The sequence below is a fragment of the Pteropus medius genome, unplaced genomic scaffold (assembly GCF_902729225.1).
Source record: "Pteropus medius unplaced genomic scaffold, Ma_sr-lr_union100, whole genome shotgun sequence".
Taxonomy (NCBI): domain Eukaryota; kingdom Metazoa; phylum Chordata; class Mammalia; order Chiroptera; family Pteropodidae; genus Pteropus; species Pteropus medius.
The window spans coordinates 29,986,496-30,011,397 of NW_024354875.1; the positions used below are offsets into that span (position 1 = coordinate 29,986,496).

Genomic DNA, 24,902 nt, shown 5'->3' on the forward strand with positions numbered 1-24,902 from the left:
GGTGAAAAAAAAATCTTATAAATATTATAACCACCCCCAACAATCTTCTAATTCCAAGCATGAGTTATTCTAATGAACTATCAAAATTTCTCTGAGACAGAAAAAGGGCAAGCAAATCCACCACTTTGGGAAGCCATGAACTTTTCTGGCTCTTTAAGCACAGCGTAGCCTAACTCTATTAGCATCTTCTCCCAAATAGCCACAATGCAACTCAGCTTCTCTCTAGGCCGCCTTCCTTTTTGCTGGGCCACTTCCAACCTGCCATATCCAACCTAGGCACATGTTATTTCTACTCCCTACTTTTGTTTCCACCAACCCTGCACTTGCTTCACCAGAATCAGTGGCAACAGTGCCAGCAACAGTGAAAGGTTGTGCATCAAATTTACCAGCAAGCAGTGGTCTCTCAGAACCAATCACCACAGTGACGAGCCTGAGCACCACACCCTTGATTATCCCCAAAGCCGATGTAGCGTGAGGACGTAAAAGTTTTATCATTCCTGAACACTGAAGTTAAAAAATTTATGTAAAGCCTGTATCGGTCAGGGTCCAGGCAGAAAATAAGTCACCATCAGATGGTTGAGCTGTAAAAACTTCAATAAAAAGACTACTTTCAGTGGCATGGGTAGGTTATAAAATCAAACACAGAAAAGTAAGTCATCCAGAGGCAAGCAAGCATGGGAAGCCATTACCATTCTGGGCTGTAACCAGGAGAGGGAGTAGCATGAAGAAGCCTCCCTGTGGGGGCTGTAAACCAGGGTGGATAGCAAATAACTTCACATCTCTCTCTTGCTTTCTCATGCCACCTATTGGCTGAACTCAGAAACTGCCAACAGGGGACCCAGGGAGATGCAGGTGGCAGGGGTCAGCCTCTGTCATATGGAAGAGATCTGGGGGGAGCAAACAGAATAAGCAGTATGAGGCTGATGGTATTCCTGGAGCCTCACCTGGGGCCCGGAGGTAATAGGGTACCATAAATGTTTGTTGGAGAAACAAATACATCCACTCAGGAGAGTGCTGGTAGAATATGAGCTATCAGCAGCTAGCATCCCATCTGCTGGGAAGCAAGATGAGCATGACAACTCACTTTGTCTCCAACTCTTTCAATATTCGACATTTCTCTCTGTGTGTGTGCCAGCTTCTCACTGGTGCACAGAAACTGAGGAGTTTTGTGGCAGGCTCAGATAATAGAACTCACCCTCCAGAGCGGCTTCCTAGACCCGGCACAAAGGGCATCAGAGAAGGGAAATCATAGGACAGTGGTTAGAGAAGTGTCTAGAAACAGAGAGGAGCTGAGGAGAGAGGATGTTGAAGAACTGGAAAATTGATGAACCATAACTGAAAAAATGGGGTGAGAAAGTCTAAGCTCTGGCACTAAGTTTTGAAGCAATTCTTTAGGCAATAGGTTGATTATTTTTCAGCTTAATGAAAAATGAATATATTTGCATAGCCAAAGATAACTTGAACAACAAAGGCTCAGGTCCATTCAATCAGTTAAAAATAGTTATAGAGGAATTGTTCTAGGCCCCAAAGATAGAAGGGTAAATAAGACAGATCCCGTCACTGTTCCTATGAAACTTCCACTCTAATAAGAGAAAAAACAAAACAAAGAAATAAAGAGTTTGCTAGGGCTACCATAAAAAAAATATCACAGACTGGGTGACTTAAACAGCCAGCCGAAATTTACTTTCTCTAGTTCTGGAAGCCAGAAGTCTGAGATCAAAATGTCGGCAGAGTTGGCGTCTTCTGAGGCCTGTCTGCTTAGCTTGCCTTCCCGCATGCCTTCATATGGCCTTCCCTCTATCTATCTGTCTGTGTCCTAATCTCTCTCTCTCTCTCTTTTTTTTTTTCAAGGACAGAAGTTAAGGCCCACCCCAAAGGTCTTATTTTACCTTAATCACTATTTCTTTTTAACCGCTAATGAAATTTTTATTACCTAAATCTGATTTTTCCCAAAAAAAGGAACAAAATGAAGTTTCAAGGATACCATAATTTGGCAAAAAGTTAACATCCATCTTCTGCAGTAAACACTGATTCATATACATAATCTATTTTCAAGACATTTAGGGATATGCACATAGAATGGATAAATGGGAAAGAGACCTTAATCAAGTTCTTAAAAGCCCTCCCTCCAAATACGGTTGCCTCCTGAGATACTAGGACTTTATCATGAATTTGAGGGACACAATTCAGCGCACAATACAAACAAGGTAATTTCACAGGGTGACAAAAGACAAAGTAACGAAGAAACAAGGTGGTTGCATGGTGAGCTTGCATGATGACTACGAGGGCTCTTCAAACTGGGTGGTCACAGACAATCACAGATAGACGATTTGGACTAAGACCTGACTGGCAGGAATGGCTGGGAGATCTAGGGTAGTTGCAGACCAAGCAGTAGGAGTCTGAAACACAAAGGCTCCATGCTTATAAGTTCAAGGAGCAGCAATAGGCCAATGTGGATGAAGCAAAATCGAGGGGAAGAATGTAGGTGATGACATTCAAAAGTTAGGGAGAACATGGGCTACCCAGATTTCTACTGCATTTGAATTGTCCATACGTTTTTTTTTTTTTTTCCTTATCTATCTCCTTTAATTTTCCTTACAGATCTCAGATTTTTACCCCTGTAGTTTTTATCCTATTTTTCCTGTTTTCAACATCATATTGTTTAGTGTTATCAGCTACATCAGTGGTCCTTCTCTGGAGGGAAGATCCTCGATAAATCCTCGAGGGAAGATCCTCAATAAATCTAATACATCAATGACTGAACTCAATTTTCCATGTTCACTGACATCATTCCAGTCCACAAAGCACACACCTCCTTACTCACACTAACCCCTTGCGAGCTTCCAAGAACAAACTTATGTATAACCCAGAACACAGGTTTAAAAGAATCAATTCAAGCAGTTCAGTAATTTAGTACATTGCAGACTAAAGGGAAGGAAGATGTATGAGTAGTGGAACTAGTGTTTTAGAGTTCTGGGTTTTAAGAATAAACTAAAAATCTCATGGGGAAATACTCCCAGGTGTGGATGAGGGATGAGGTACTGCAGAGTGAGGAAGTTATAGGCAATGAAAGCGCAAATACTAGCCCTCCATTTTATTTATTTATTTATTTATTTATTTATTTATTTGTCATAGAAGTTAGATTTGTCATGATTAAACTTTTGGCTTCTGTTAGTTTTGCTGACCCAGGATACTAGTAACTATCTGGTAAGCCAACAAGCAAGCAATGTATAGGATGCCAGGCTACTTGGAGCCATATTACCAAAGATGAGTGCAAAAAAAGCCCTAGAGTTTTTAAGAGTAATTAAATTTTTCCCCCTCAGTTGAGAGTACTAAAAGTTTCATAGAACACAGTCTTGACATACTATACTTCCAATACTGCCATTTCTTAGTTATATCACTTACAAGTCATTTCTCAGAATGTATAAAACAGTTGATACTACGCTAGCTAAAAATACAGAGAACCACAATGCTAATGAATTCAAAAAAATACACATGTATCGAGTACCAATTCTCTATGAGATATTATGTCAGGCTTGGTAAGAGGTATAAATAAGTCAAAAGCAAAGCTGCTGAATTGAAAGAGTTCTTAATCTAGAGAGGCTGGACATAAGCAGTGGTTATTTTAATGGGTCAAGGTAGCTCTAAAAGAAACGATACTTGTTCTATTATGCAGATCAAACTTAATGATAAAGGTTAAAGGTTTCTGAAAACTGTAATTACTCCACAGATATAAGACATTATTATCATCATCATCTCAAATATATTATTAGAAGAGTAATTTCCAGAAAAGTTCAGAAGAGAGAAAGTTTACTTCAGGATCAGAAGAGAAAACGTTTCAAGGAGAAAGCCAAGAAAAATGGAAAGGATTTGGATGAGTCAAGTGAGAAGAGAAAATGCATTTGAGATAAAGGGCATAGCGTGAACCAGTGAGTGAGCCCCATATTATGTCTCCAGCACTTTGGCCATGCTGCTCGCTCTGCCTCAAAGGCCTTTTCCCTCTTCTCTATCTAGTTCACTTTTGTTTGGCCTTCGGATCACTTGCTCCTGGAAAGCCCTAGTCTCTTGGAATATAGCGTTCTTTCTAGAGCAGTACATTGGAGTGCTTATCACACTACCTCTCTCGCTGATTGTAAGCATCTTGAGGGCAAAGGCCTTGTTTTTAATATCTGGATTGTAAGCCACCATGTTTGCTACATAGTAGGCATTCGATAAAATGCTTATCAAATAAATATATTTAATTACATAAACAGGAGCTTCAAGAAGATGAATAAGCTTTGGAAGGGAAAAATGAGCTGATTTTCACATTCTGAAATTGAGCTGACTAGAGCCCATTCATTTGGAAATGTGTACCAAAAATTGGAAAGACAGGACTGAAATTAGGTACCATTATTATTTCCATTTTTTTTTTTCAGATAAAGAGACAGATGTACAAAGCAGATAAGAACCTTGCTCAAGTCTCAGAGCTAGAAAGAAGTTATACAGCTAACTTAGTCTGAGTCATTTCTCTGTTTCCCACTGAAGCAAATCTTGGGGAAAGCCCACATCAGAGGGATACAAGAAAGAAGATAAGCCAGTAAAGAACATAGTGATAACAAGGTTAGAAAGAAATGCCATGATGTTAATGATAATAACAACCTTCCCTTCTGCCTCTTTCTCTCTTTCCTGCCTGCACACCCCCTTTCTGAACTCTTCAGTCCCAAAGCCTTGGAAAGGAGCAGAGTTGACATCATGAGGGAGTCATAGTGGTCCAGAGTGGAGTATCAGAGGCCAGATGAGGTCTGCAGAGAGCAGCACAACATGAAGAATCGGGGGCTGGTAAAGGGCATGTCCACACAAGAGTGTCCCAGCATGAGGTATCAAGTCTGAGCAGGATCCCTCAGAGGAGCAGCCTGGCAGTGGAAGGCATCCCTCAGAGGAGCAGCCTGGCAGTGGAAGTTGAAGCATAGCAAGTCAGAGTGGCTGTAGTGAGATACTCATCACATGCAGGGGGATTGATCAAATATATTAATATATTAAGGGTAATGAAAGCTACTTTCTCACTGTTAGAAAAATGAGTTACAAATATGGAGAGAGAGAAAACTGAATGAACTTAGTGGTATTGAATTAAACTTAAAAGTACACATGTAAACTCATGGGTTTTAAAATATAGGTAGATAGCAAATAAATATAGATGTAAGTGTATATCTGAGTATTTGTGAATGTATTTATATATATTCCCTAGCCGTCCACTGCAATCAGTGAAGCCCTCAATTACAACATCTAGTGCCCCAGGTCTTGGTCTATAAATCCATCTCAAATCCATTCTCCACTAAAAGGAAGCAGAGCTCCTTGAGGAAATGGCTGAATCAAGACTGAGGCAGGAAAGCACAGTCTGGGAAGAAATATCTTATTGAATCAGAAAGCAAGGAAGTTCTCAAAGAATAATGGGGAAATGACAAATAATGGGGAAATCACAGAAGCAAGTTGAAGGAGCTCTGGCCAAATCTGGGACTATTTTGTACACCAAAATTAATAATAGTAATAGATTATAATGCACTGAATAAAATGAGAAGCAGTGGATTCATATAAATTAATAAATGAATAACTATAAGTTTGATGAGGAACGAGGTATTTGCATAGTTGCAAGGTACATCCCTACAAAATATTAACTGCAAAGGTAAAAGTAATAATTTTATAGCAAAGAAACTTGGCAGACATCATCTTAATCAAGTAAACACCATCAGTCATGAGATAAATGAAATCATGAGTCACTTGATTGGCTTCAATAAGAAGGCAGCATCAGTTCTATGATATTCCTGCCAAAGATTCATAACATCAATCTAATTGTGAGCAAATATCAGATAAATGCAAATTAAAGGACATTCTACAAAATGATTGACTGGTAATCTTCAAATGTGTCAATGGCATGAAAGTCAAGGAAAGACTGAGAACTGTTCCAAAGTAAAGGAGACTAAAGATACATGACAACTGAAAACAATGCATAATATTGAACAGGATCCTGTTGCTATGGAACACATAATTGAGACAATGGCTGGAAATGAGTAGATAATAATAATGAATTAATGCTAATTTTCAACTTTTGTTGGTTGTATTGTGGTTTTGTTAAGAACATCCTTGTTTGTAGGAGCTACAAAAGTATTAAGGCATTAAAAAAATTCTGTGTACTGAATTTCCAATTCCTAACTTCGAGATAATTTTTTAAATCAACATATTTGTTTTAAAAACTCTAATAATGTCTCAAGTGAAACTTTCAGATGCTTAGATTCGCTAAGGTCTATTTTTTAAAATAAGAATGCTATCTTTGAGTTCCAAGAGCAATAAAGTGATGCAAATTGCCTCAGCCTATCACAGGGAAATTTAGTCAAAGAAGAAAATGCATTAGCTAAAACTTCTGGAGAATTCTAAATTGTTTGGTAAGTACAATAGTCATGTTAGTTTGCAAGTTTTTGAATTACAATAGTTATATTTTTCAGTGTTTTATATGTATAATATACAATCATTTTTAATAATACCTAATTTATTATGCAAATAATAAAATGATAATAACAGTAACAATAGCGGCTAGAGTTTATTGAACATTTCAAGGAGCTCAGTGTGATGGAGATTATATTACGTTGTGACAGATTATATAAAAGAGGTCTTTATTTATTACAGTCGTCTATGATGTATGTGGTATTATTTCTTCTATTTTTTATATCAGGAAACTGAAGCTTAAAGGGGTTAAAAAATTTCCCCCCAAATTGGCAAACTTTTAAACCCACATATTTACTACTCCAAAGCCTATGCTATTAAATCCTGCCCTTTAGTGCCTCACATGGAAATCATAGCGATCAGAATCTTTGAAGGATATCAGAAGCCTGGGCTTCATTCTGCATCCTTCTATTCCTTCATTGTTTACTTCCAATCCAATCCAATCCATCACCAAGTCCTGTTGGCTTCATTTTAAAACTCTATCCCTTCCTCTCCACATTATTAAGCCTTTACCATTTGTGTCCCAGTTCCTGGTAACAAGCTCCCACCCTTTCTTATTCTTATTTCAGCCCTCTTTAGAGTCTCTATACTGCTGTCAGAGTGATCAGTCTAAAATGCACATCTAAATATTGCAAATGTGCTTAAACTCCTACATGGGAAAAGACCTCTATGTGGCTCCAATTACCTCTAGGGTAAAGTTAAAACATGGCACCCGAGGCTTCCTGTGTCTGGACTCTGTGTATCTCTCTAGTCTCATTAACTATGAGGTCCCACACAAATTATGTGTTCAAGGCACTCTTGAGGGATTTATAATTCTCTGAATACACCAACACACATTATCTTATGCACGGACAATTAATGTAACCCTTAAAGCATCAGCAAGTGTGACTATCTCTTGCCAGCGTTTTCTGGCATTCTCCTCTTCCCGAACCAGGCTGAGGTGGGTATTTCTTTGGAATTCCCATCACAATTCTGTAAAGACCTCTTTTATATAATCTGTCACAACGTAATATAATCTCCATCACACTGAGCTCCTTGAAAGAAGGGTGTTGGTTCATTTTTGTATCCCTCATAATGCCTGGATCAAAGAGAATGCTGCGTACAACCCAATCGAATGAGTGAGAGAATGAATGAATGAATAGACATATCAATTGTGCAAGATGCTATAGAGAGGCAAAATGAAAGAAACAGTGATTTTTCCAGAAAAACTTTTCAGGAGAGTTTTAGGAAAAGCTGACTAAAGGGTTAAATAATTTAAGTAAGAGGATAACAAGAGAAGATTGTTAACAAGGACACAGAGGGCTGGTTGACTGATCATAAGTCCCTAGTAAACAGGCTTTATGCACTGTGTGCCCTAGGTCCCAGGGGTGTGCAAATGGCTTTAAAAAATAAATTATTTTATACTTTTGAATAAGTGATGCAAGTATATAAAATTCCAAATATGCAAAAGGAGATAGAATGAAGAGCAAGCTCCCTCTCCTCTCTATGCTTATCCTCCAGCTCCTACCTTCTGCTCCAGAAAGAATCACAATAAATAAACATTTGGAGTGCTTTTGTTTTCTAAGATTCTATCTCCATAAACTGGCAATGATTTATAGAAAATAACTATAAATGGATAATTTATAACATGATTTATAACCAAGGTAGAAAAGGCAAATAAATCTTGCAGTAATACTTTATTTACATATGCAAAAATGCCAAACTAATATTTGGCCTAGTAACTAACGCGTTTCTGTACGACACATTTAGTGTGCATTTTGACTTAAATCTTTAAGACTGGTCACAGGTGAGCTTAGAAAATGTAAGTAATGGCAATTGAATATTAACATAGGTGATCAAATGAAGAGATAATGTAATTTGGGCTAATATGCATTTGTAAAATATCCTAGTCCTGTCTACTTTTTTCTCTTTTTGGAAGTTAAAGCCATAGATCATGGCTGTAGGATGATTTGATTGTTAATTAGTTGTCCATTAGTCTTCATTTCCTAGGCTTATTGAGGAAAAGTAAATTTACGCTAATTTGTTTTATGCAAATTAATTTATTTGATTTCATTTTTATTCTCTGTTAATACATGGAGATTTTAAATTAATATATATGAAACTTGCACATGCATAATAAAAATTCAGCCCTAGCTCATTGAATATTGGGCCAGTTTATATATATGAAATAAGTTAATCAAGACCATTTGTACTTCAATTTTAAAAAGGTAATTTTTATGAAGCAGAAAACGGTAAAAAAAAAAAAATCTTGAGCAATTTTAAAAACTGCAATGTAATTAGTAAAAACTGAGGGTAAAAGTTACTTTTGATGCTATGAATTAGGCTGGCTATTAACAATAACGATATCTGCATACACCTTCACCGTTCCTGCTACAGTTTAAAACACCCATTAGTGCTTCTAAATTAGATTTTTTTTCCATCCTGAGGCTTTGGGCAAAGGTACATTTTTCAAAAAAAAAAAAAATGCATTAAGACAAGGCTTTAGAAATACATCTTCCAGCTTTGGAAAGGCTATGGAAATTAAGGAAACTAATCACTGTAGCAGAGACTAAAAATAAAGAGTAATTTAGCTAGCATGAGATTGCTTCTACATTTTCCTTTGAGGGTGATTGGTGAAAGTGACATCATGTCTTGATGTCTTATAAATACTGTCTGTGGCTCTCACGTGCTGAAATGACAGCAGAGACAGCACTGGGCCTCTGTCAGCGAAAACAGGCCAAGGACTAGACTTCGTCCAGAACTCAGAAGTGGGATAGCCTTGAGACAATGTATCGAGATGAGTCTCCCATGTTGCAGCTGGTCCTGGAAGGAAAGTGCTTTGAAAGATGTGGTGCCCTAAAAGCCAGCCACTCTGCCTGACCCACTCACCCCTGGAACCCAGAAGCCTGGCCAAGCTCTCCAGCTCACATTGTCACTGGAACACCAGCCAGTTGCCCAAGCCCAGGTGCTGTCCCTTTACTTTCTTCTTGCTTTGGATACAGTGAAAATTTCTCTTAGATGTTTTTGGCAAACTTTCCAGAACTTGGTCATTTTAGTCTCTGGCCTTCTCAAAATTTATTCTTAGTATCAGGCTACTCTTCCATTTTATCTGTGGTCTCAAGACTCTTTACCTCATCTGTTTATATCATTTTAACCAACAAATCTCCAAGAAAGTTCTCTAAGTGGTCCTTTGGGATTCTTCTGATTCCTTCTCAGTTTCCTGCTTGTCAAGGCCATTTTTAATCAGAGTGTCAGAAACTCCCAAGTGCATTTGAGCCGTTTCCCATTTTAGAGTTCCTGCCCAGAAGATCACACTTATCTTTGCTCTCAATGTTATGAACTCTGCTTCCTGAGAGCTGAGGATAATAGGCCTATCCATAAGCAACATTCCCTGTCTTGTCAATGGAGATGAATTAGCTAATGGGGTCCCTTTCTCTGTAGTATCAAATGTAATCAAATAAAAACAATTATTTATTGAACATTTACTTTGCTCCAGGTACTTTGCTATAAGGAGCTCACTGAGTAGTGTTGGAAGCAAATCATTAAACGAATAATCTCAATATAATAGGATAAATGAATCAAGAGAGGTGTGTATGAAGGATAGCAGTGGTGCAAAAGTAAGAGTGTACTAACTGTGTCTGGGGAAAAGGACACAAGCTGGCTATTGGAGATAAATAAAAGTCAGCTAGGCTAACATAAAGGCAGAAGGACTTCCAGGTAGAAGGAACAGCATTGTACAGAGTCTTGGAGATATGAACAAGACCTGTTGTCACTATTTACTTATCAGTGCTTCCTTTTTAAAAATTAAAATTAGAATCATTGTTATTCTTTTACAATTTTTTTTACCTTATTTGGTTTCTAAAGCAATGCATGTGTTTTTTTTTTTCAAATATTAAAATCTTATGAAAATGTATGGCCTAGAAAATGAGTCCTCCATAATCCCAACTTTCAGAGATATACTGTTGTCTGTCTAGTACATATATGTCTAGATCTCTTTTTCCTTATTTGTGTACCAAACTGGAATCATTCTTTTGCAACCTGTTTTTAAGTAAGTACATATAACTAAATGCTTGTTTCATACTCTATCCTCATTTTCTGGACATTTTGTATCCCATTGTCCAGATTGAGTGGCAGTGTAGAACAGTAGTTAAACATGGAAGCATTGGAGTCAGATGAATCCCAACTATGCTACTATTAACCATGTGACCTTAGCTAAGTCTCTTAACCACCCTGTGCCTCAGTTTTTCTATGCGTATTACAAGGGTCGAAATAATACATATCTACCTCAAATGATTACTATAATGATTAAATAAATTAATATTTGTAAAGAACTTAGAACAGCACCTGGCAGATGGTACGTCCTCTAAATGTGAGTTAGTATTACCGTAAGGTATTTAACCAGATCTCTATGGATGGATGTTTGTGCTGTTTCCAATTCTTCACATTCTTTATTTGCTAAAGAAATTTCCAAGACAAGTTTTGAACTGCCCTTAACCTGTGTTACATTTAAGCTCCTGTTTCTTACTAACTTACTGATATCCAACGTCTGCTTATAAGCATTTAACAAATGAGTACTCATGTTGTTGACTCACTTGGAGGCTGCCTAAAATAAGGCAAGTGGGGTGCCATTCAGTGGCTTCCAGGCCAGATCCCAGGGAGTCCATTGCAGGTTTTCTTTCTGCAGAGAGGCCATGCCAGGAAGGCGAATGCTGAGCAAAGATTGGGAGAGGAAGCCAGGAAATTGGGATCTGAGAGGTAAACAGTAACTCAGGCTCCAAGCCTGGGCTGGGGAAAAAATAGAATGGGTGTAGGCCAAAAACATATAGCCAAAGACAAACCCGAGGACAGAGAACTCAAAAGGATGCTGTGGACATCAAATTTTTTAGAAAATAAGTGTAGTATACCTTCTTTGAGGTGCTTCACTATATATAGTTCTCATCAGCCTGTAGATACAAATAAAGCAATATTAATATTAATTCCAAAAATACAAGGTTCTTTCCCCTCTTGCTCATATAGGAACTCAGCTTCCTCCTCCCAGGTTCTCTGGACCATTTCTGGAAGTCATGGGGCTCAGAGTGTTCTCACATGGACAAGGACAAATTTACTCAAGTTGGCCTGCTCTGGCCTCCTTGCCAAAGTGCCCTTGCTAGCCACAGTCTCGGGTGCTGGAGACACCTTAGAAAATCTGCTCTGCTACTTCCTCCTTGCCTGCCTTCCCCCTCTAGGGATGTGTGATTTGCTATGTTCTTTGGCAGTGTAGATGGGATATGGGGCCAGAGGGGAGAACAACCCTATCTCCAAACCTGTATCTAGACCCTCTTGTGAATTTAACTCCTATTATTTTTCTCCATAACCTCAATCTTGCTGCAGTTCCAAGGGAAAGGGGGAGGATAATATATATCAGCCACTCTCTCCAGTGTCCTTTTTCCTTTATCTCTATAATCACTCAATAACAAATATTGACTGACCATTGTAAATGTAAAACTGGTCCCAGTTCTCTGCCCCATTGTGTATCTATGCCCTTTGCAATGAGACATACAGCTCCTCCCATTAAGGAGTGGAATGTTCCCGCTGCCTTGAATCTCAAGCTGGCCTGTGACTAACTCGCTTTGGTCAGTTGAATGTGGCTAAAGTGATAGTTCCAAGCCTGAGTCCCACTCGCTCTCTTGGCGCCTCTGCCATGCTCTGAGAACAGCCTAGGTTAGACTCTTGGCTGATGAAAAACTGCACAATCCATAATCAGCCACTTGCCCAACATAGGCCAGAACTGGTGCCCTGCCAAGCTCAGCCATAATCAGTGGAGCTGTATAGATGACCTGCTTTTGCATGAGCGAGGCCAGAAAGACCAGAAGAACCGCTCAGCTAAACCACAGACTTGTAAATCAAGTAAAGTCTGTGTCATTTGAAGCTACAGGGTTTTCTGTTTATTACACAGCATTATTATGACAAGAGATCACTGATATAACCCCCTTTCTGACCTCCAAAATCAAAGATTTTTGCAGGCTCATACACCCTTCTAAGAAGCTCAACAAATAGCCAAACTCTAATTCTCAGTCTAAATTAAGCCAGGACACCCTGCTGCCCTTACAATAATCTGTGAGACGGAGATATTTGTATTAAGTAGATGTCCAGGAGGCCTGAGGGAGCATTAGTCAGCCTGCTGGGAGAGACACAGATGAGGAGTAAGTGTAGAAGAACATATACGAGGGCTGCAAAGACCACAGTAAGCCTGGTGTGCTAGCATTTCTTGTGAAAACTGACAAGAGAGGCCAATCTCTCCATTGTGAACTGGGTTGGGACTGAACTGAGACCAGGTGCAGTAGGAATTGGCAGGGCAGGGGCGGGCAGACACTGAGATGCCCCGGGCCCTGGACAAAGTTCTAGCCAAGTTGATCTATATACAACCTTAAAGGGCAGGAAAACACTCCAGGGGAAATCTGAGTGACATGTTTTTAACCTCAGTTTATAACTTGTCTGTACACACCTTTTAGTATGCCAGGTTGTCTTGTCAAATTCTAGCCCCTTGATAGCTACTGCTTAGTGTTATAACTTCCAGTGATAAAGCTCCTTTGGAGAAGCCAACAAGAGAACATTATTAAATATGCGAATAGCGGGCCTTGACTAAAGACCCCTCCTCTCCACTCTGGTTGTAGGGCAAGTTCTCTTCTCTCATCGTGCCTCCCGTCACTCCTCTCTCTCTACCATTTGTTATTTCTAGAGACTTTGAATGAAGCCTGCACACCCAGGGCAGATGAATGGAGCTTGCCCACCAGGGCAACTCTGAAGTTTCCCACTGGGCTCCGCTAACGGAGCTTCTTTTGGATCTGGGGACCGCCATTCAGAGCAAAGTTGCCCACATTTAGCAAATGGCTGTCACAAGACAACAAACATTAGATGCAAATTTAAGAATTAATAACTGGGATCACGGATGCAGAAAAAGCAATAAAAAAAAGTAAGTTGCTGATGGCCGGTTTCTAATTCTGCTTATCCTTTTCAGTGATCTGAAAAAAAAAAATGAAGGTAAACATGGAAAGATCCTTCTTAATTTGATAGTTTAGCCTCTTGGCCCTGCTGGGCTAAGAGTGAAAGTTAGGTTGAGTCAGCTGCCTCCCTCCCCCAGAGGTAGTAAATGTGTACCCTGCTCCCTGATAGCTTTTCTTAGACATTTTCTACGATAGTCATAGTTATATAAGTGTGGTTCTATTTGTTTGGTACTTGGCCCTTGGGTAATTTAAGGCAAAGAGAATATTAACTTGGTGTGTGAGCTTTAGATAAAAGGAGGGTGGGTCTGGACTCTGGATTGGTTGGTTTACACATCAAAAATGTGCTCACAGGCAAGTTGTTTGCTATCTCTAGGAATTAGCTGACGCCGGGAGGAGCAGTCCCTCCCCACTCAAAAGGCCTCCATTTATCAAAGCATCATTAATACAAAAAAACCAAAAGTGATTAATACAGATTGCTAAGAGAAAATGCATCCCTTCCACATCAGCCCTGACAGCACTCAAATAATCCCGACACTTTTTACAGCTTCTGGGCTTTCTCTCAAGGCCAAGCAGTTCAGGACTCAGTTTTATGCCCTCTAATTATTTTCAGAAGTCATTCTCACCATCTCACACCAGCTCTCTTGACCCGGAGCAGTTCTTTGCTTTTTTCAGGAAATGAACGAGATGAAAGTCCAGGGCTGGGACATCCTCCTCAGGGTGTTTGACAAGGGCTGACGTACTTTATGCTTTTTGAATCCGGGAAGTCCAGGACACACCCAGCCTTGACGGCAGTGTCCTGAGTACTACATGCTGAATTCTGGAGCATAGGTAAGAGGACAGAAGCAAAAACATTTCAGCATGAGGGACCCACTCACAAGCTGTTCGGTGAGTAGCTTGGTGTGGTTTGCTTCTTTGTTTGTGAGAAGGAGGCGGAGGCGTAGATTTATATATTAATTGTTTTAACTTAAGAAATTTGAGATACTCAGAAACCAAACATGTTTAGATATCGGCTGTGGGACGAAAGTCTGTGGTTTTTCTTTGGTTCAGTTTAAAACTGAGCTCTTTCTAGCATATGACAGGACGGACGTTGTCATCGTTTATTCTCACATTATTTAAAAAAAAACAGCGTAGATATAGAATTATATTCGCATGCAGATAGTGGTTGTTTGGAAAACATTCTTAAGACCTACACCAGTGGTGCCAACAAACATCATGTGTGGAGTGGACACACAAATGCAGAGTGTCTGCAGCCTATTTTGGGCTCTGAGAATGAAGTTAGGGCAGAAGATTTTTGAGTATTTTCCCATGTCATTTAGAGTCAAGAATTGCCCAATGTCACCGTAAAAAAAGCAATGTCACAATAATTAAATAAATAAATAAATATAAATAAATTAATAGAATGCTAAGAATAACAACAAAAAGAATTGCCAAGTCTTAAAGGGGGGGTTGGAAGGAGAGAGACAAGGACGGACAGATGCCCCAGGCAATCTGGCCTGCGCTAGTTTTCAGTCGGCAGACATGTTCTTTCAGTCCTGGGAATGTTACTAAAAATAGAAGATGGGTCAAGTCCAAAGATGTTGTTAGCAGCAATTGCAGAGATGTAATTTAGGAAATGAGGAGCAATTAAAATAAAGGGAAGGGGGATGTATTTACTTTGAAAATATAGTAATCAAAAACTGTCAGTGTGTTTTCCTAATAAATGGTGCCAAGAAGCTAAAATAGGTGACAACAGAAGCAAATATCTTTCAAATATTTTATTAAAAAAAAAAACAATGGAAAAGCAGAGAAATGGGGATAGCAATAAAACCATAAAGAAAAATTTCAAGAGATGCAAAGAACACAAGCTTAGTTAGAAAAGACCTGTAACTGCTATTCTACCAAATAAATTCATGAATCAGTTGAAATAAATAAGATGAAGTCATAATGGTTAGTAATGATAATGACAACACAGTAGGAGGTTCTGCCTACTTTTACTTTTTAAATACAAAAAATTAAATAAAAGTGTCTAATGTAAAAAAAAAATTTTTCAACAATATGGTTATATAGAGATTTTAAGAAAGAAACTCTTCCCACTTTAATTCCCTCCAGCCAATCTTCTCTCTATTGGCAAGCACGGACAACTTTTATTTAAAAAGTATCTTATCATTTGTTGATTTGCTGTTTGTTTATTTTTCACCCCTTGCATTTTCTCCCTTCTAAAATTTTAACTTCTTTCTCAATGTCAACCATTTGGTATTTTGGTGGTTGAGTGGGACAGAGACAAAATAAGTGCAGGCAAAAACTGGCACCAACAGTCACCAAAGACGATCGAGACCAAAGGAAGGGTGAGACAGAAGAGAGGACAACGTAGGCCCAATTAAGTGTTTTAAAAAATGAACCGAAAACCTAACATCCTTTTCCAAGTTTGCCTTCAGATCAGGAGCTGGGAGAAATATTTTCTTTAGAGCAGCCCCAAGGCAACCACATTTGTGTGTCATTTTAATGCTCCTTCCCTGACAGGTTGAAGTGTTCTTTTCCCTATGCCAAATCATCACCCTCAAGGACTCCTACCCTTGTTCACAACCTCGAAGGCCATCTCTACGGGCCCAGAGCCACCAAAGGCAGTCTCAGAGTCAGGAGGAGGCAGATATCCCGTCAGCCAGGTTTCTAAACCCCTCAAGTTGGGGAACTTTTACTCATTTGCAATTGTTTTCATCTTCATCAAGTGTTCAACTGGATTTCCTGCTGCAGTCCTAGTTTGTGCTGGGAGAACAATGCTATGTGAAGAGGAGGCTGCAGTTTGGGAACAAAATAAAACAAGGGAGTGGACGTTAAACAAATGTTTCATGAAACACTTCGTTAGTTTTATAAAGGAAACCAAAGTTTAAACCACCTGCAAAATGTCCCATTTCATGAGTCCCTAGGGTTACACAGAACACAATTAATTCATAAAGCCTTAGCTTAGCTACAGTTCTTAACCTGGTCTACTCCTGTGGATCCATGCATGGAAATCGGTGGATTGCATGAATTTACAAAAGATGCTGGTGCAAGGTTTCACACCTCCTGAGGGATTCTGGTACTGCAGAGATAAGGAGACAGGCTGGGCCTGGCGTGGATGTTCTGTGGCTCGCAGCATTCCTGGTGTGCATCAGTGACATGTGTGACATGCCACTGCACATTTCCTGGGCTTCTGTTTCCTCACTTGTAAAGTAACAAGAGGAGAGGATAAAGTAGACTTGTTCTTTAATGTTCTATATCTCATAATCTACGACAACCTGCCATGGGATCCCAAACATTACACAGATGCTTAATGAACATAAGTAATCTTTTAGTTAGAGAAATAGTGCTCCGAAATATTATTTCGCAGGAAATTCATAGCACAGTGCCTGGCATGTGAAAGGCATCCAGCAAAAGCTTATGTAATTAAATTTAAGTGGAATGTCATTGTTTATTTAACATTATGAGGATCATCATTATCAAAAAAAAAAAAAATCTTCTCATATTCGCACCTAGAATAAAAATAGATTTTCCTAGAATAGCTAAATTTAATCTCCTTAATCATTCAAATTGTGGAAAACCAGAAAGAGTAGCTAGGCCAAGTTTCACATAGTGCATTTTATATTGTTTATAAGTCATCTGTCTAATCATTTCATGTGCCAGTTGTCTAGATTACTGGGTTTTTTTTTTTTTTGTAATGACAATATTTTTACTACAGAATTTTCTTTCAAGTACTGGGCAGAAACATTTTCTAATGGCTGAATGAGAAAAATCTGTGGATACCAGTTGTCCATGTGAAAGGATTTTTTTTTTTTAGGGGCTCAGAAAGATCCCAAATATTCCACCACTAGCCTGAAATCATTTATCAGGGGGGAAAAAAAACCTCATAATGTTTTTTCCTGGTAATTAATGACCCCAGGGAGAAGCAACATGCTAATATAAATTCATATGGAGATGTAAGATCAATAGCAGGTTCTTTTTGGAATATTTGGTAGGGGTGGGATATTCAACAGCTCAATGGTGGAAAAAGAAAACCAAAAATTTTACCTATGATATAACTTTGAATGAACCCTTCTTGTGCAGTTCAATGACATTAAGAAGCCAACTGGTATCCACAGATTTTTCTCATTCAGCCATTAGAAAAATGTTTCTGCCCAGTACTGCTTATAACACTTAAAGGTAACTATCATTCTGAGAAAACTGACTTTAATTATACTGAATAGCCATTTATAATATATTTATTTCTGATAGGTTCTCTAATTGATTTGCTCACCTAACATTTTTAATCACCATTCTGTCTAACTATGAGGTTCTCTTTGGGCCTTAATTGTAAACAGGGGGATTGTACTTCAGTGGTTTCCAAACTATGCTCCACTGAATTTCATCAGAGGCCTCTCAGGTGAATGAGAGTTGGGTGGGAAGGGAGATGGGATAGAAGGAGAGTCAAAGCCGAGGCCAAGAGATTTCATCCCCTCAAAGCAGATACGTTCCAAGATTTTCCGATCACACCCATATACATACGCACACTGGACAAGACGGTCTCTGGGTTCTGCTTCAATATTTATGCAAGTCTGCTTTACATAGCTTTTGTCTTCAACTCTGAGTAGATGATACATGATGAAAAGGACAAAATCATTGTTTCTAAAGAAGGGGTTAAGCTGAAATAATAGAGTATTCTTAGCTACTCCTTTATTTTGATGCCACCTTTATCTCGGTTTGGCATCAATTATCAGGGTTTGTTGGTGAGTCCAGTAAAGATCCTCTCTATTGATATAAGCAGTTCATCCTGCTCTGATCTGATTATTAAATTAACAGTGTGGTATATTGAGGAGCTTCCAGACTCTTATGTGCCTGTGCACACTGGAATTTGAAGAATTGATTAGGTGTATCTGAGACAACTCCCCTCAGCCCTGGAATGGGCAGGGTATGGCTGAAGAACAGAACTCATAGGTCAGTTCTCTCTGCTTGGAACGATTTTGTCCATTTGCAACACTGCCCCGGTATAAATATTATTTTGTAGGTGTGCCATGATGTGAGAAAACTTGAGAAGTACTAGTCTATTAAATAATGGGAAATTATCTTCTAAAATCTAAAACTGGCAGCTCAGGGTCAAGTGGAGCGCTTTGTTTGAGCAGACTCTTCCTTTGAATTTGAATGCCTTCAGGGAAGATGGCTTTCTCCCCTTTGCCACAGGCTCTCCCACTCCCCCTGAAAGGCAATTGAGTTTTAAATCACTGGTTTATAAACTTTCAGGGCTGTCTGGTCTCCTAGAACTAGTCCCTTGGAGATAGTTATTTTTGTTTATAAATGTGTCTTGGAGAGTTTTGATGGCTTGATAAGTATGAGAAAAGCAGCCTAGCACAGAAAAATTCTCAAGGGGTTCTGTTCATTTCCACTTTGGTTAGAGGCAAGGTTTCCCCACAGGCCCGCATCCTCACAAGTGGTACCTGAGTCTGGTATTCTGGCCCCAGGACTGTAGGATGCAGACTGTCTTCAAGTGATGGGGGGCTGGTGGGGGCCGTCCCCTGGGACAACTCATCTCAGATCCCTCCCCTAGCTCTTAGTTCTTTAGATAGGAGGTTCTTCTCACTCTTGCTCTGCATGCTCCCATCCCTCCAATCTATCTCTTTGCTTTGTATTCTCCCACACCTGGCCCAGAGGGTTGCAGAGCAGAAAAATTCAGTCTACAAGCATGCATCCAAATCCTTCTCTCTTGTGCATGCCCACCTGGTATTTGGGGGGCAGGGGTGGGGGAAGGTGGGCAGGGATGTGTTCGTTTCTACTTTGCTGTGGGCTGGACAGAGAAGCAGATAGGACATTACATTTAAAAAAATACACAACTTAATACTGTGAGCTATTTCTAAATAAATCAAATAAGAAAGTTATAGGACCTATAAAGAAAATAAAAAAATTTTATTGGACATTAAATAAGATTTGAATGAATGAAAAGACTTACTATGTCCTTAGATGGAAAGTCTAAATACCCTCAAAAAGTCAATTTTCCCCAAATGATATATATATATGCATTGCAACTCTTATTAGAATCCCAACAGGGAATTTTTAAAATTGTAATTAGATATGCTCATATGGAAGAAAAATGTCCAAGTATAGCCAAAGAAATTATGAAAGGAAAAAAATAGTTCTCTAAAGCGAGGGCACAAGCAAAGTGTTTTATCTCTATAATTTAGGTAGTGAGTACATAGTGTGTATCATTATTATTTTCTGTATCATTATTATTTTATAAAATATTAAAATGTTTAATAATTTAAAAAGTTTTAAGACTATATATGATTTAGAACTATGTGCAGCTGCATATTTTAAGAACTTAAAATGAGTGGCTTTAAAAAAAATCCCTATTGTTGCATTTCTCTCACTCTAAAATAAGCCTACAAGTAGAGAGTTGAGGTCTTGTGTGGTGGCCTCCAGGGCCTGCAGAGATCCAGGCTTTTTTTCTCTTTCTGCTCTATGATCTTGGCTCATGGGGTCTACCCTCAAGACCACTTTCTGGCATCAGTCATCATTTCTAAGTTCAGGTATTAGGAAAGAGGAGGAAGAAACCTTCACTGGTCCCGAACAAAAATCTTTCATCTATGCCTCCTTGGGAGGTATTAGTCACATGGTTACATGTCAGGGTGAGAGAGGCTGAAAAACGACTTTATTCCAGAGTCAGGTACCCTGATATACATTTATCTATTTCCTTCTCAAGATACCTAGGTGTGTTTTGTGGGATGTTATTTGGTGTTACAGAAAGAAAATGAAAGGCTTGGTGGGATTTAGTGAAAATGTTTAGTTAACAGAGAATTAAACAAAAAACTAAACAATTTAAAAATGCTTACTAAAACTTCACTATTGCATCCGTAAGGGAAGGAAGGAAGCTTTATAGTATCATACCATTCATAGATGACAAGTTATTTTTACGGAAATAAAAATGAGGCAGCTTGGTTGCCACATAGTGGTTTTATTCTCATGACATTGTGGAGTTCTAAATCAAATGACAAAAACTTTCTTTTGGAATTCTGGTATCTGTGGGCTAAATTCAAACATAAATAATTTATAAAAAGTTTGTTTATAAATTTAGAAAGGTTTGGTTCAATCAAAATGTTCAACTCATTATAACATTCTTATTATTAGACTTAAATGAGATGTAGAGGAGACTAGGACGAATTTTATTAGCAAATATTCACTAACATATCTTTATATATAATGTTAACTTTATATATAATGTTATATAAAGCGTATAACACTTTAACGCTTTAGGGTTTGTCATGAGGCCTAGGAATATTATTCTGGAGTTTACGAGAGAGACACAAAATGATTGATTCCTCAGTATATTTCAGAATGTACTTTTAACCTTCCTGTGAACAATAGGAGCAACAGGAAGCCAGGCTTCAAGTGCCCCTCACTGCTAAATTATTTGCATTTGGCCTAGGGGAGAAACAGAAAGACAAGCTTCATTTTTGGAAAGTTCTCCAAGATCTTTCGTACCCAGGCAGAAGAGACTTGATCTTTATTTTAAGAACTCATCCGAAAGGTATGCATCCCATAGCTGCACGATCATTTACAACGACAGTCAGCATTGCAGCAGCATCTTGAATTTGTGGAAGCTCTATCTTTGGAAGTGTTCATAATCCTTCTGTGCCTCTTTTCTTTTTCAGTATAATCAAATGTACAAGAACCTAAAGGAGTTTTCTCAAAATGGAGAGAATTTCTGCAAGCAGGTCACATCCATTCTTCAGCAAAGGTACACAATGTGTGTTTGCCATAAGCAGTTTTTCCTCTTTAGTTGCAGCCAGCTATATGACTGGAGGAGTGATGACAAGCTGTCCTACTTTCCAGAACACAGTGTTATATTGTGGTACTTGAGAGATTGGTTTGAAAAGTGATTCTTCTCTGTTGCACATTTGTCACTCGGGTACCATAAAAATCAGGAGACAGCAGGAAGTAATTCTGCTTGGGAAGGTTCAGTCAAGTCTCTTCTCATTCCTCAGGCTGAGTTTATCACTCCCTCCTGGGGTGTACCACTTTGCTTGATGTATACACCATTGTTGTGCTTCTCAAACCGATGGCAATTATTAGTTGATATATCTGTTTCCCCTACGAGGTAGGGGGCTGGCTGTCTCTTACTCACCTCTGTATGCTGAGCCTTTTAACATCTTCAGTAAATGTTCTATGAATGATGGGATGGATGAAAGAAAAGTCGCCATTTCAGTATCATCTCTTAATACTAGATCTGATCATGTGTAAAGCTGTTCACTGTGCTGAAATGAGCACACTTAACTCACTCAAGAAGTTACAAAAATTTCTGCTTAAAATTAGAAATGCCAAGGACTAAATTTGGCCATTAATAGTTTTCTTACATCTAGACAGCTCCGTAATAAACAACTCTAAAGAAACCTTCAAAAGAAATTGTCTATTCTTTTAGTGTAAGCCCTTTCAAATGTATATTATTGCATGTGTGCCATAAGAACAAAGACACGTGGGCCAATTATATACTGCATTAGTAGGTCAAGAGCAAAAAAGAACATCAGCTTTAGGACCAATGAATGAGGCCTAGGGAAGATACAGAAGAGCTCAAACAGGATTTTATAAAGAAAATAACCAGATTTATCAGAGGAAGTCAAAAAGAAAAAAAAAATTAACTAAGAAGTTACTTCTGTCTTAGTAGCCAAGCTGCTTTGACTCAATGAGAGAAAAAGGGAGGACCAATCTGGGCGAGAATTTCTTCTATAAGAAAGTATGTTTATGAGTCTCCAAGGAAATTATTTAAAATAAGACCTTAACCATTACACAAATTCAACCCCTGCGGATCAAGAAGAATCTATGCACATTGTTAGCCATCTGAGCCTTGATTGTTTGGTGTCCCCCTGTTCAAAATTAGTGCCTGGTAGAGAGTTGTAAAGACAGAGGTCAGGTGACAAATAATGCCTGACAAACAGACTCAACAATGAACTGAATAAATTTGGAGGAATCACTGCTCCAAAACTGCTTTGTCCAGGTCACTCTGCATCTCCACCCTGCCAAAGACCTATCTACTTAAAAAGCAGTCAGAACCTTCTTTCTTACCTGTGTCCATCTGTCTCAGATCTATTCATGTGCAAAACCCTCCACCCACACATTCCAGAGAGACAAACTAGCTCCAATGAAAGAGAAACACTTGGGTAGTTAATGATAACTTCTTTCATGGTTTCATCTCCTAATGGAACAGAATTTAGAATTTGAAAATCTAAAAAATACTACTGGTTAGCAAATTACATGCACATCTCTGGGATGAAAACTGCATAGCATGAATTTGAAAAGATGATCTAGTATTTTACCTAGACTAAAACAATTATGCTAGATATTAGGTCATTCATGCAATAGATGCTTTCCTGAACCTTTTGTAAAATTTACCTTGTACAACTAAGTCATTTCCCCTGAACCGAAATGCCATTTTTGAGTCCCTTCATATTCCTTTCTGATACATGTGCACTTGGCAATGTCTCCTCACACTAGAGCTTTAAGCTTTCCTCCCTGTGCTCAGCCGTTTGATCTAGTTAGCCTGAAGGATGTTTATTCACACTGAGTCGGTATTTTGAGAGAACTGCTTTCTGAGAAACACAAACTCTCTATTAATCTATGAATATGTGACACATTGTGTTTTTTTAAATGATATTTCTGCATGTCAGCTGGCAAGGACAGAGGCCACTTCATTTGCTAGGGTTGGGTCATTTCTTTCCCACTCCAGTGACTTCTTCCTACTGTATTTGAACTGAGATGACATCATAACCACGCCAAAAGAATGAGTGGTCACAACACAGCTGATATTACTCTTACCTTTATTCTTCCCATTCTTTAGATTCAGTAATTATTTCCCTAGATATACAAAAGAGAAAAAGCTGTTTCTCATCAGCTATCCAGACATGAGTGCTGGGCTTATTTTCCTCATAAGATGGTGAGCTTATTACATATGAATTGGTGATACTTTTCCCTTTTACTAGAAAAATACCTGAAAAGCCAGGACTCTTTAAAAGAAACCATCTTGGAAAACATATAGGAGGCACTTTTACTGAGAGTTATGACGTAGAAAATTATGAAGGCAAATTCAGTGGCCAGCATAATGAAAGATATAGTGAGGCAGCATACAGGGCTTCTTCAAATTAAGGGTAACTGCCACATAAAATACACTCAGTAAATAGTTGTAGATTGAATGAATAAATGATGAAAGAAGGTTAAGGGTTTATTTCCTTACGATTACAGCTTCATTTTTAGAACAGGTCTTTCTTTACTGTCTTTGGAATGTGGCTCTGTTCAGCAGTTCCATATTAGTGCACAGCTGCAAGAGACAGCATCACATCAAGCTGGGAGTTCAGAGACTGTTTCATTCGCGAGCTTAGCTGCCTTCTTGTATTTGTTTTAATTGGCGGCGATAGAAAAATGCGGTTGTCATTGAAACACCATTTTTTTCTGGAAATTCTGCAGTTCGTGGTCATGCTTAACTTCTTTTATCCAATTAGCACTTCAGCTTCCTTGTTTTCAGTAGCAACTCAGATTTAGCTAGACACACATCTCCTAAGACGCCTAATGAGAAAGTCATCAGGTTCATATTAACACAATTACAGATCAGATTTTACAAGACAAAGGCACATTCCCAGAGACTATTTATGAGTGTTTGGTTCTCTGCACCCTCATAGCTAATGTTTAAACAGTGTTTGAAGGGAAAAATCAATTGTTCGTCTATAAGTAAACTTAAGATCAGGTTTTCAAATGGAAAATACCACTGCTCTGGACAAAGAGAAGAAAGAAAAAAAAGAAAAGAAAAAGAAGAAAGCGTAGTTGGTCATTGTTCTATCCATGATCCACTGCAGATGCTGTCAACAAAGGAATAAAATTATTTAAATGAATTATTTGATAAATCCTCACCCTTTCTATTCTACCCATTGCCCGTGTGATCTTAACTACCACAGCTTCAGCTCTTTTTTGCATATTGATAACTCCCACACTTATATTACTAGGAAATGTATCTTACCTGTACTTCAAATGAAATATACAACAGTCATTCTACTGAACATTTCCACTTGGGTATCCCAGGGAATCATAAGGTTGTCCTACTCAAAGTAGAGTTTATTAGTTTTTACCCAAAGCTGGTACTCTTTCTGGATTTTTTTTTACCATGGTGACTGGGACCACTACCTACCCAATCAAGCCCAATACCTGGGAGACACCTATGATCCCTCCTTCTATCTCAATTCATAACCAAGTCTTCATTGTTCTCTCTTCTAACACCTCTTATACTTACAGCTTTCTTTTTGTTTTATGGCCTCTGCCATTGTTCTGGCAAAAATCTCTTAACTTGTTCTTCTGTCTAGGGGTACTTCTTTGCAGCTGTGCAATTCGTACACTACACAAACGCACTTACCTGGCTGAGGGGCTGAGTAAAGGCAGAAATCAAAACCATTCTCCACCCTGGAGCCTTGCATCCTGGCTCAGAGCTGTGTCCCTTCAGAGGATCTT

At 38.7% G+C, this 24,902-nt stretch overlaps 1 protein-coding gene across 5 annotated transcripts in view; it reads left to right on the top strand.

The window, feature by feature from the left end:
• Nucleotides 1-14,154: 14,154 nt before the first annotated feature.
• NOSTRIN (nitric oxide synthase trafficking) overlaps nt 14,155-24,902 on the top strand; it is a 55,548-nt gene continuing 44,800 nt past the window's right edge. The window contains exons 1-3 of one of the 5 annotated variants that reach the window (XM_039855338.1): nt 14,164-14,321; nt 20,842-20,943; nt 21,068-21,153. In XM_039855338.1, the coding sequence (XP_039711272.1) occupies nt 21,077-21,153 (77 nt within the window). In that variant the 5' untranslated portion in view covers nt 14,164-14,321; nt 20,842-20,943; nt 21,068-21,076. Of the gene's footprint in view, nt 14,322-17,184; nt 17,521-17,570; nt 17,592-20,841; nt 20,944-21,067; nt 21,154-24,902 lie in introns of those variants that run through there. The other 4 variants (XM_039855339.1, XM_039855340.1, XM_039855337.1 and 1 more) reach the window with 4 other exon arrangements.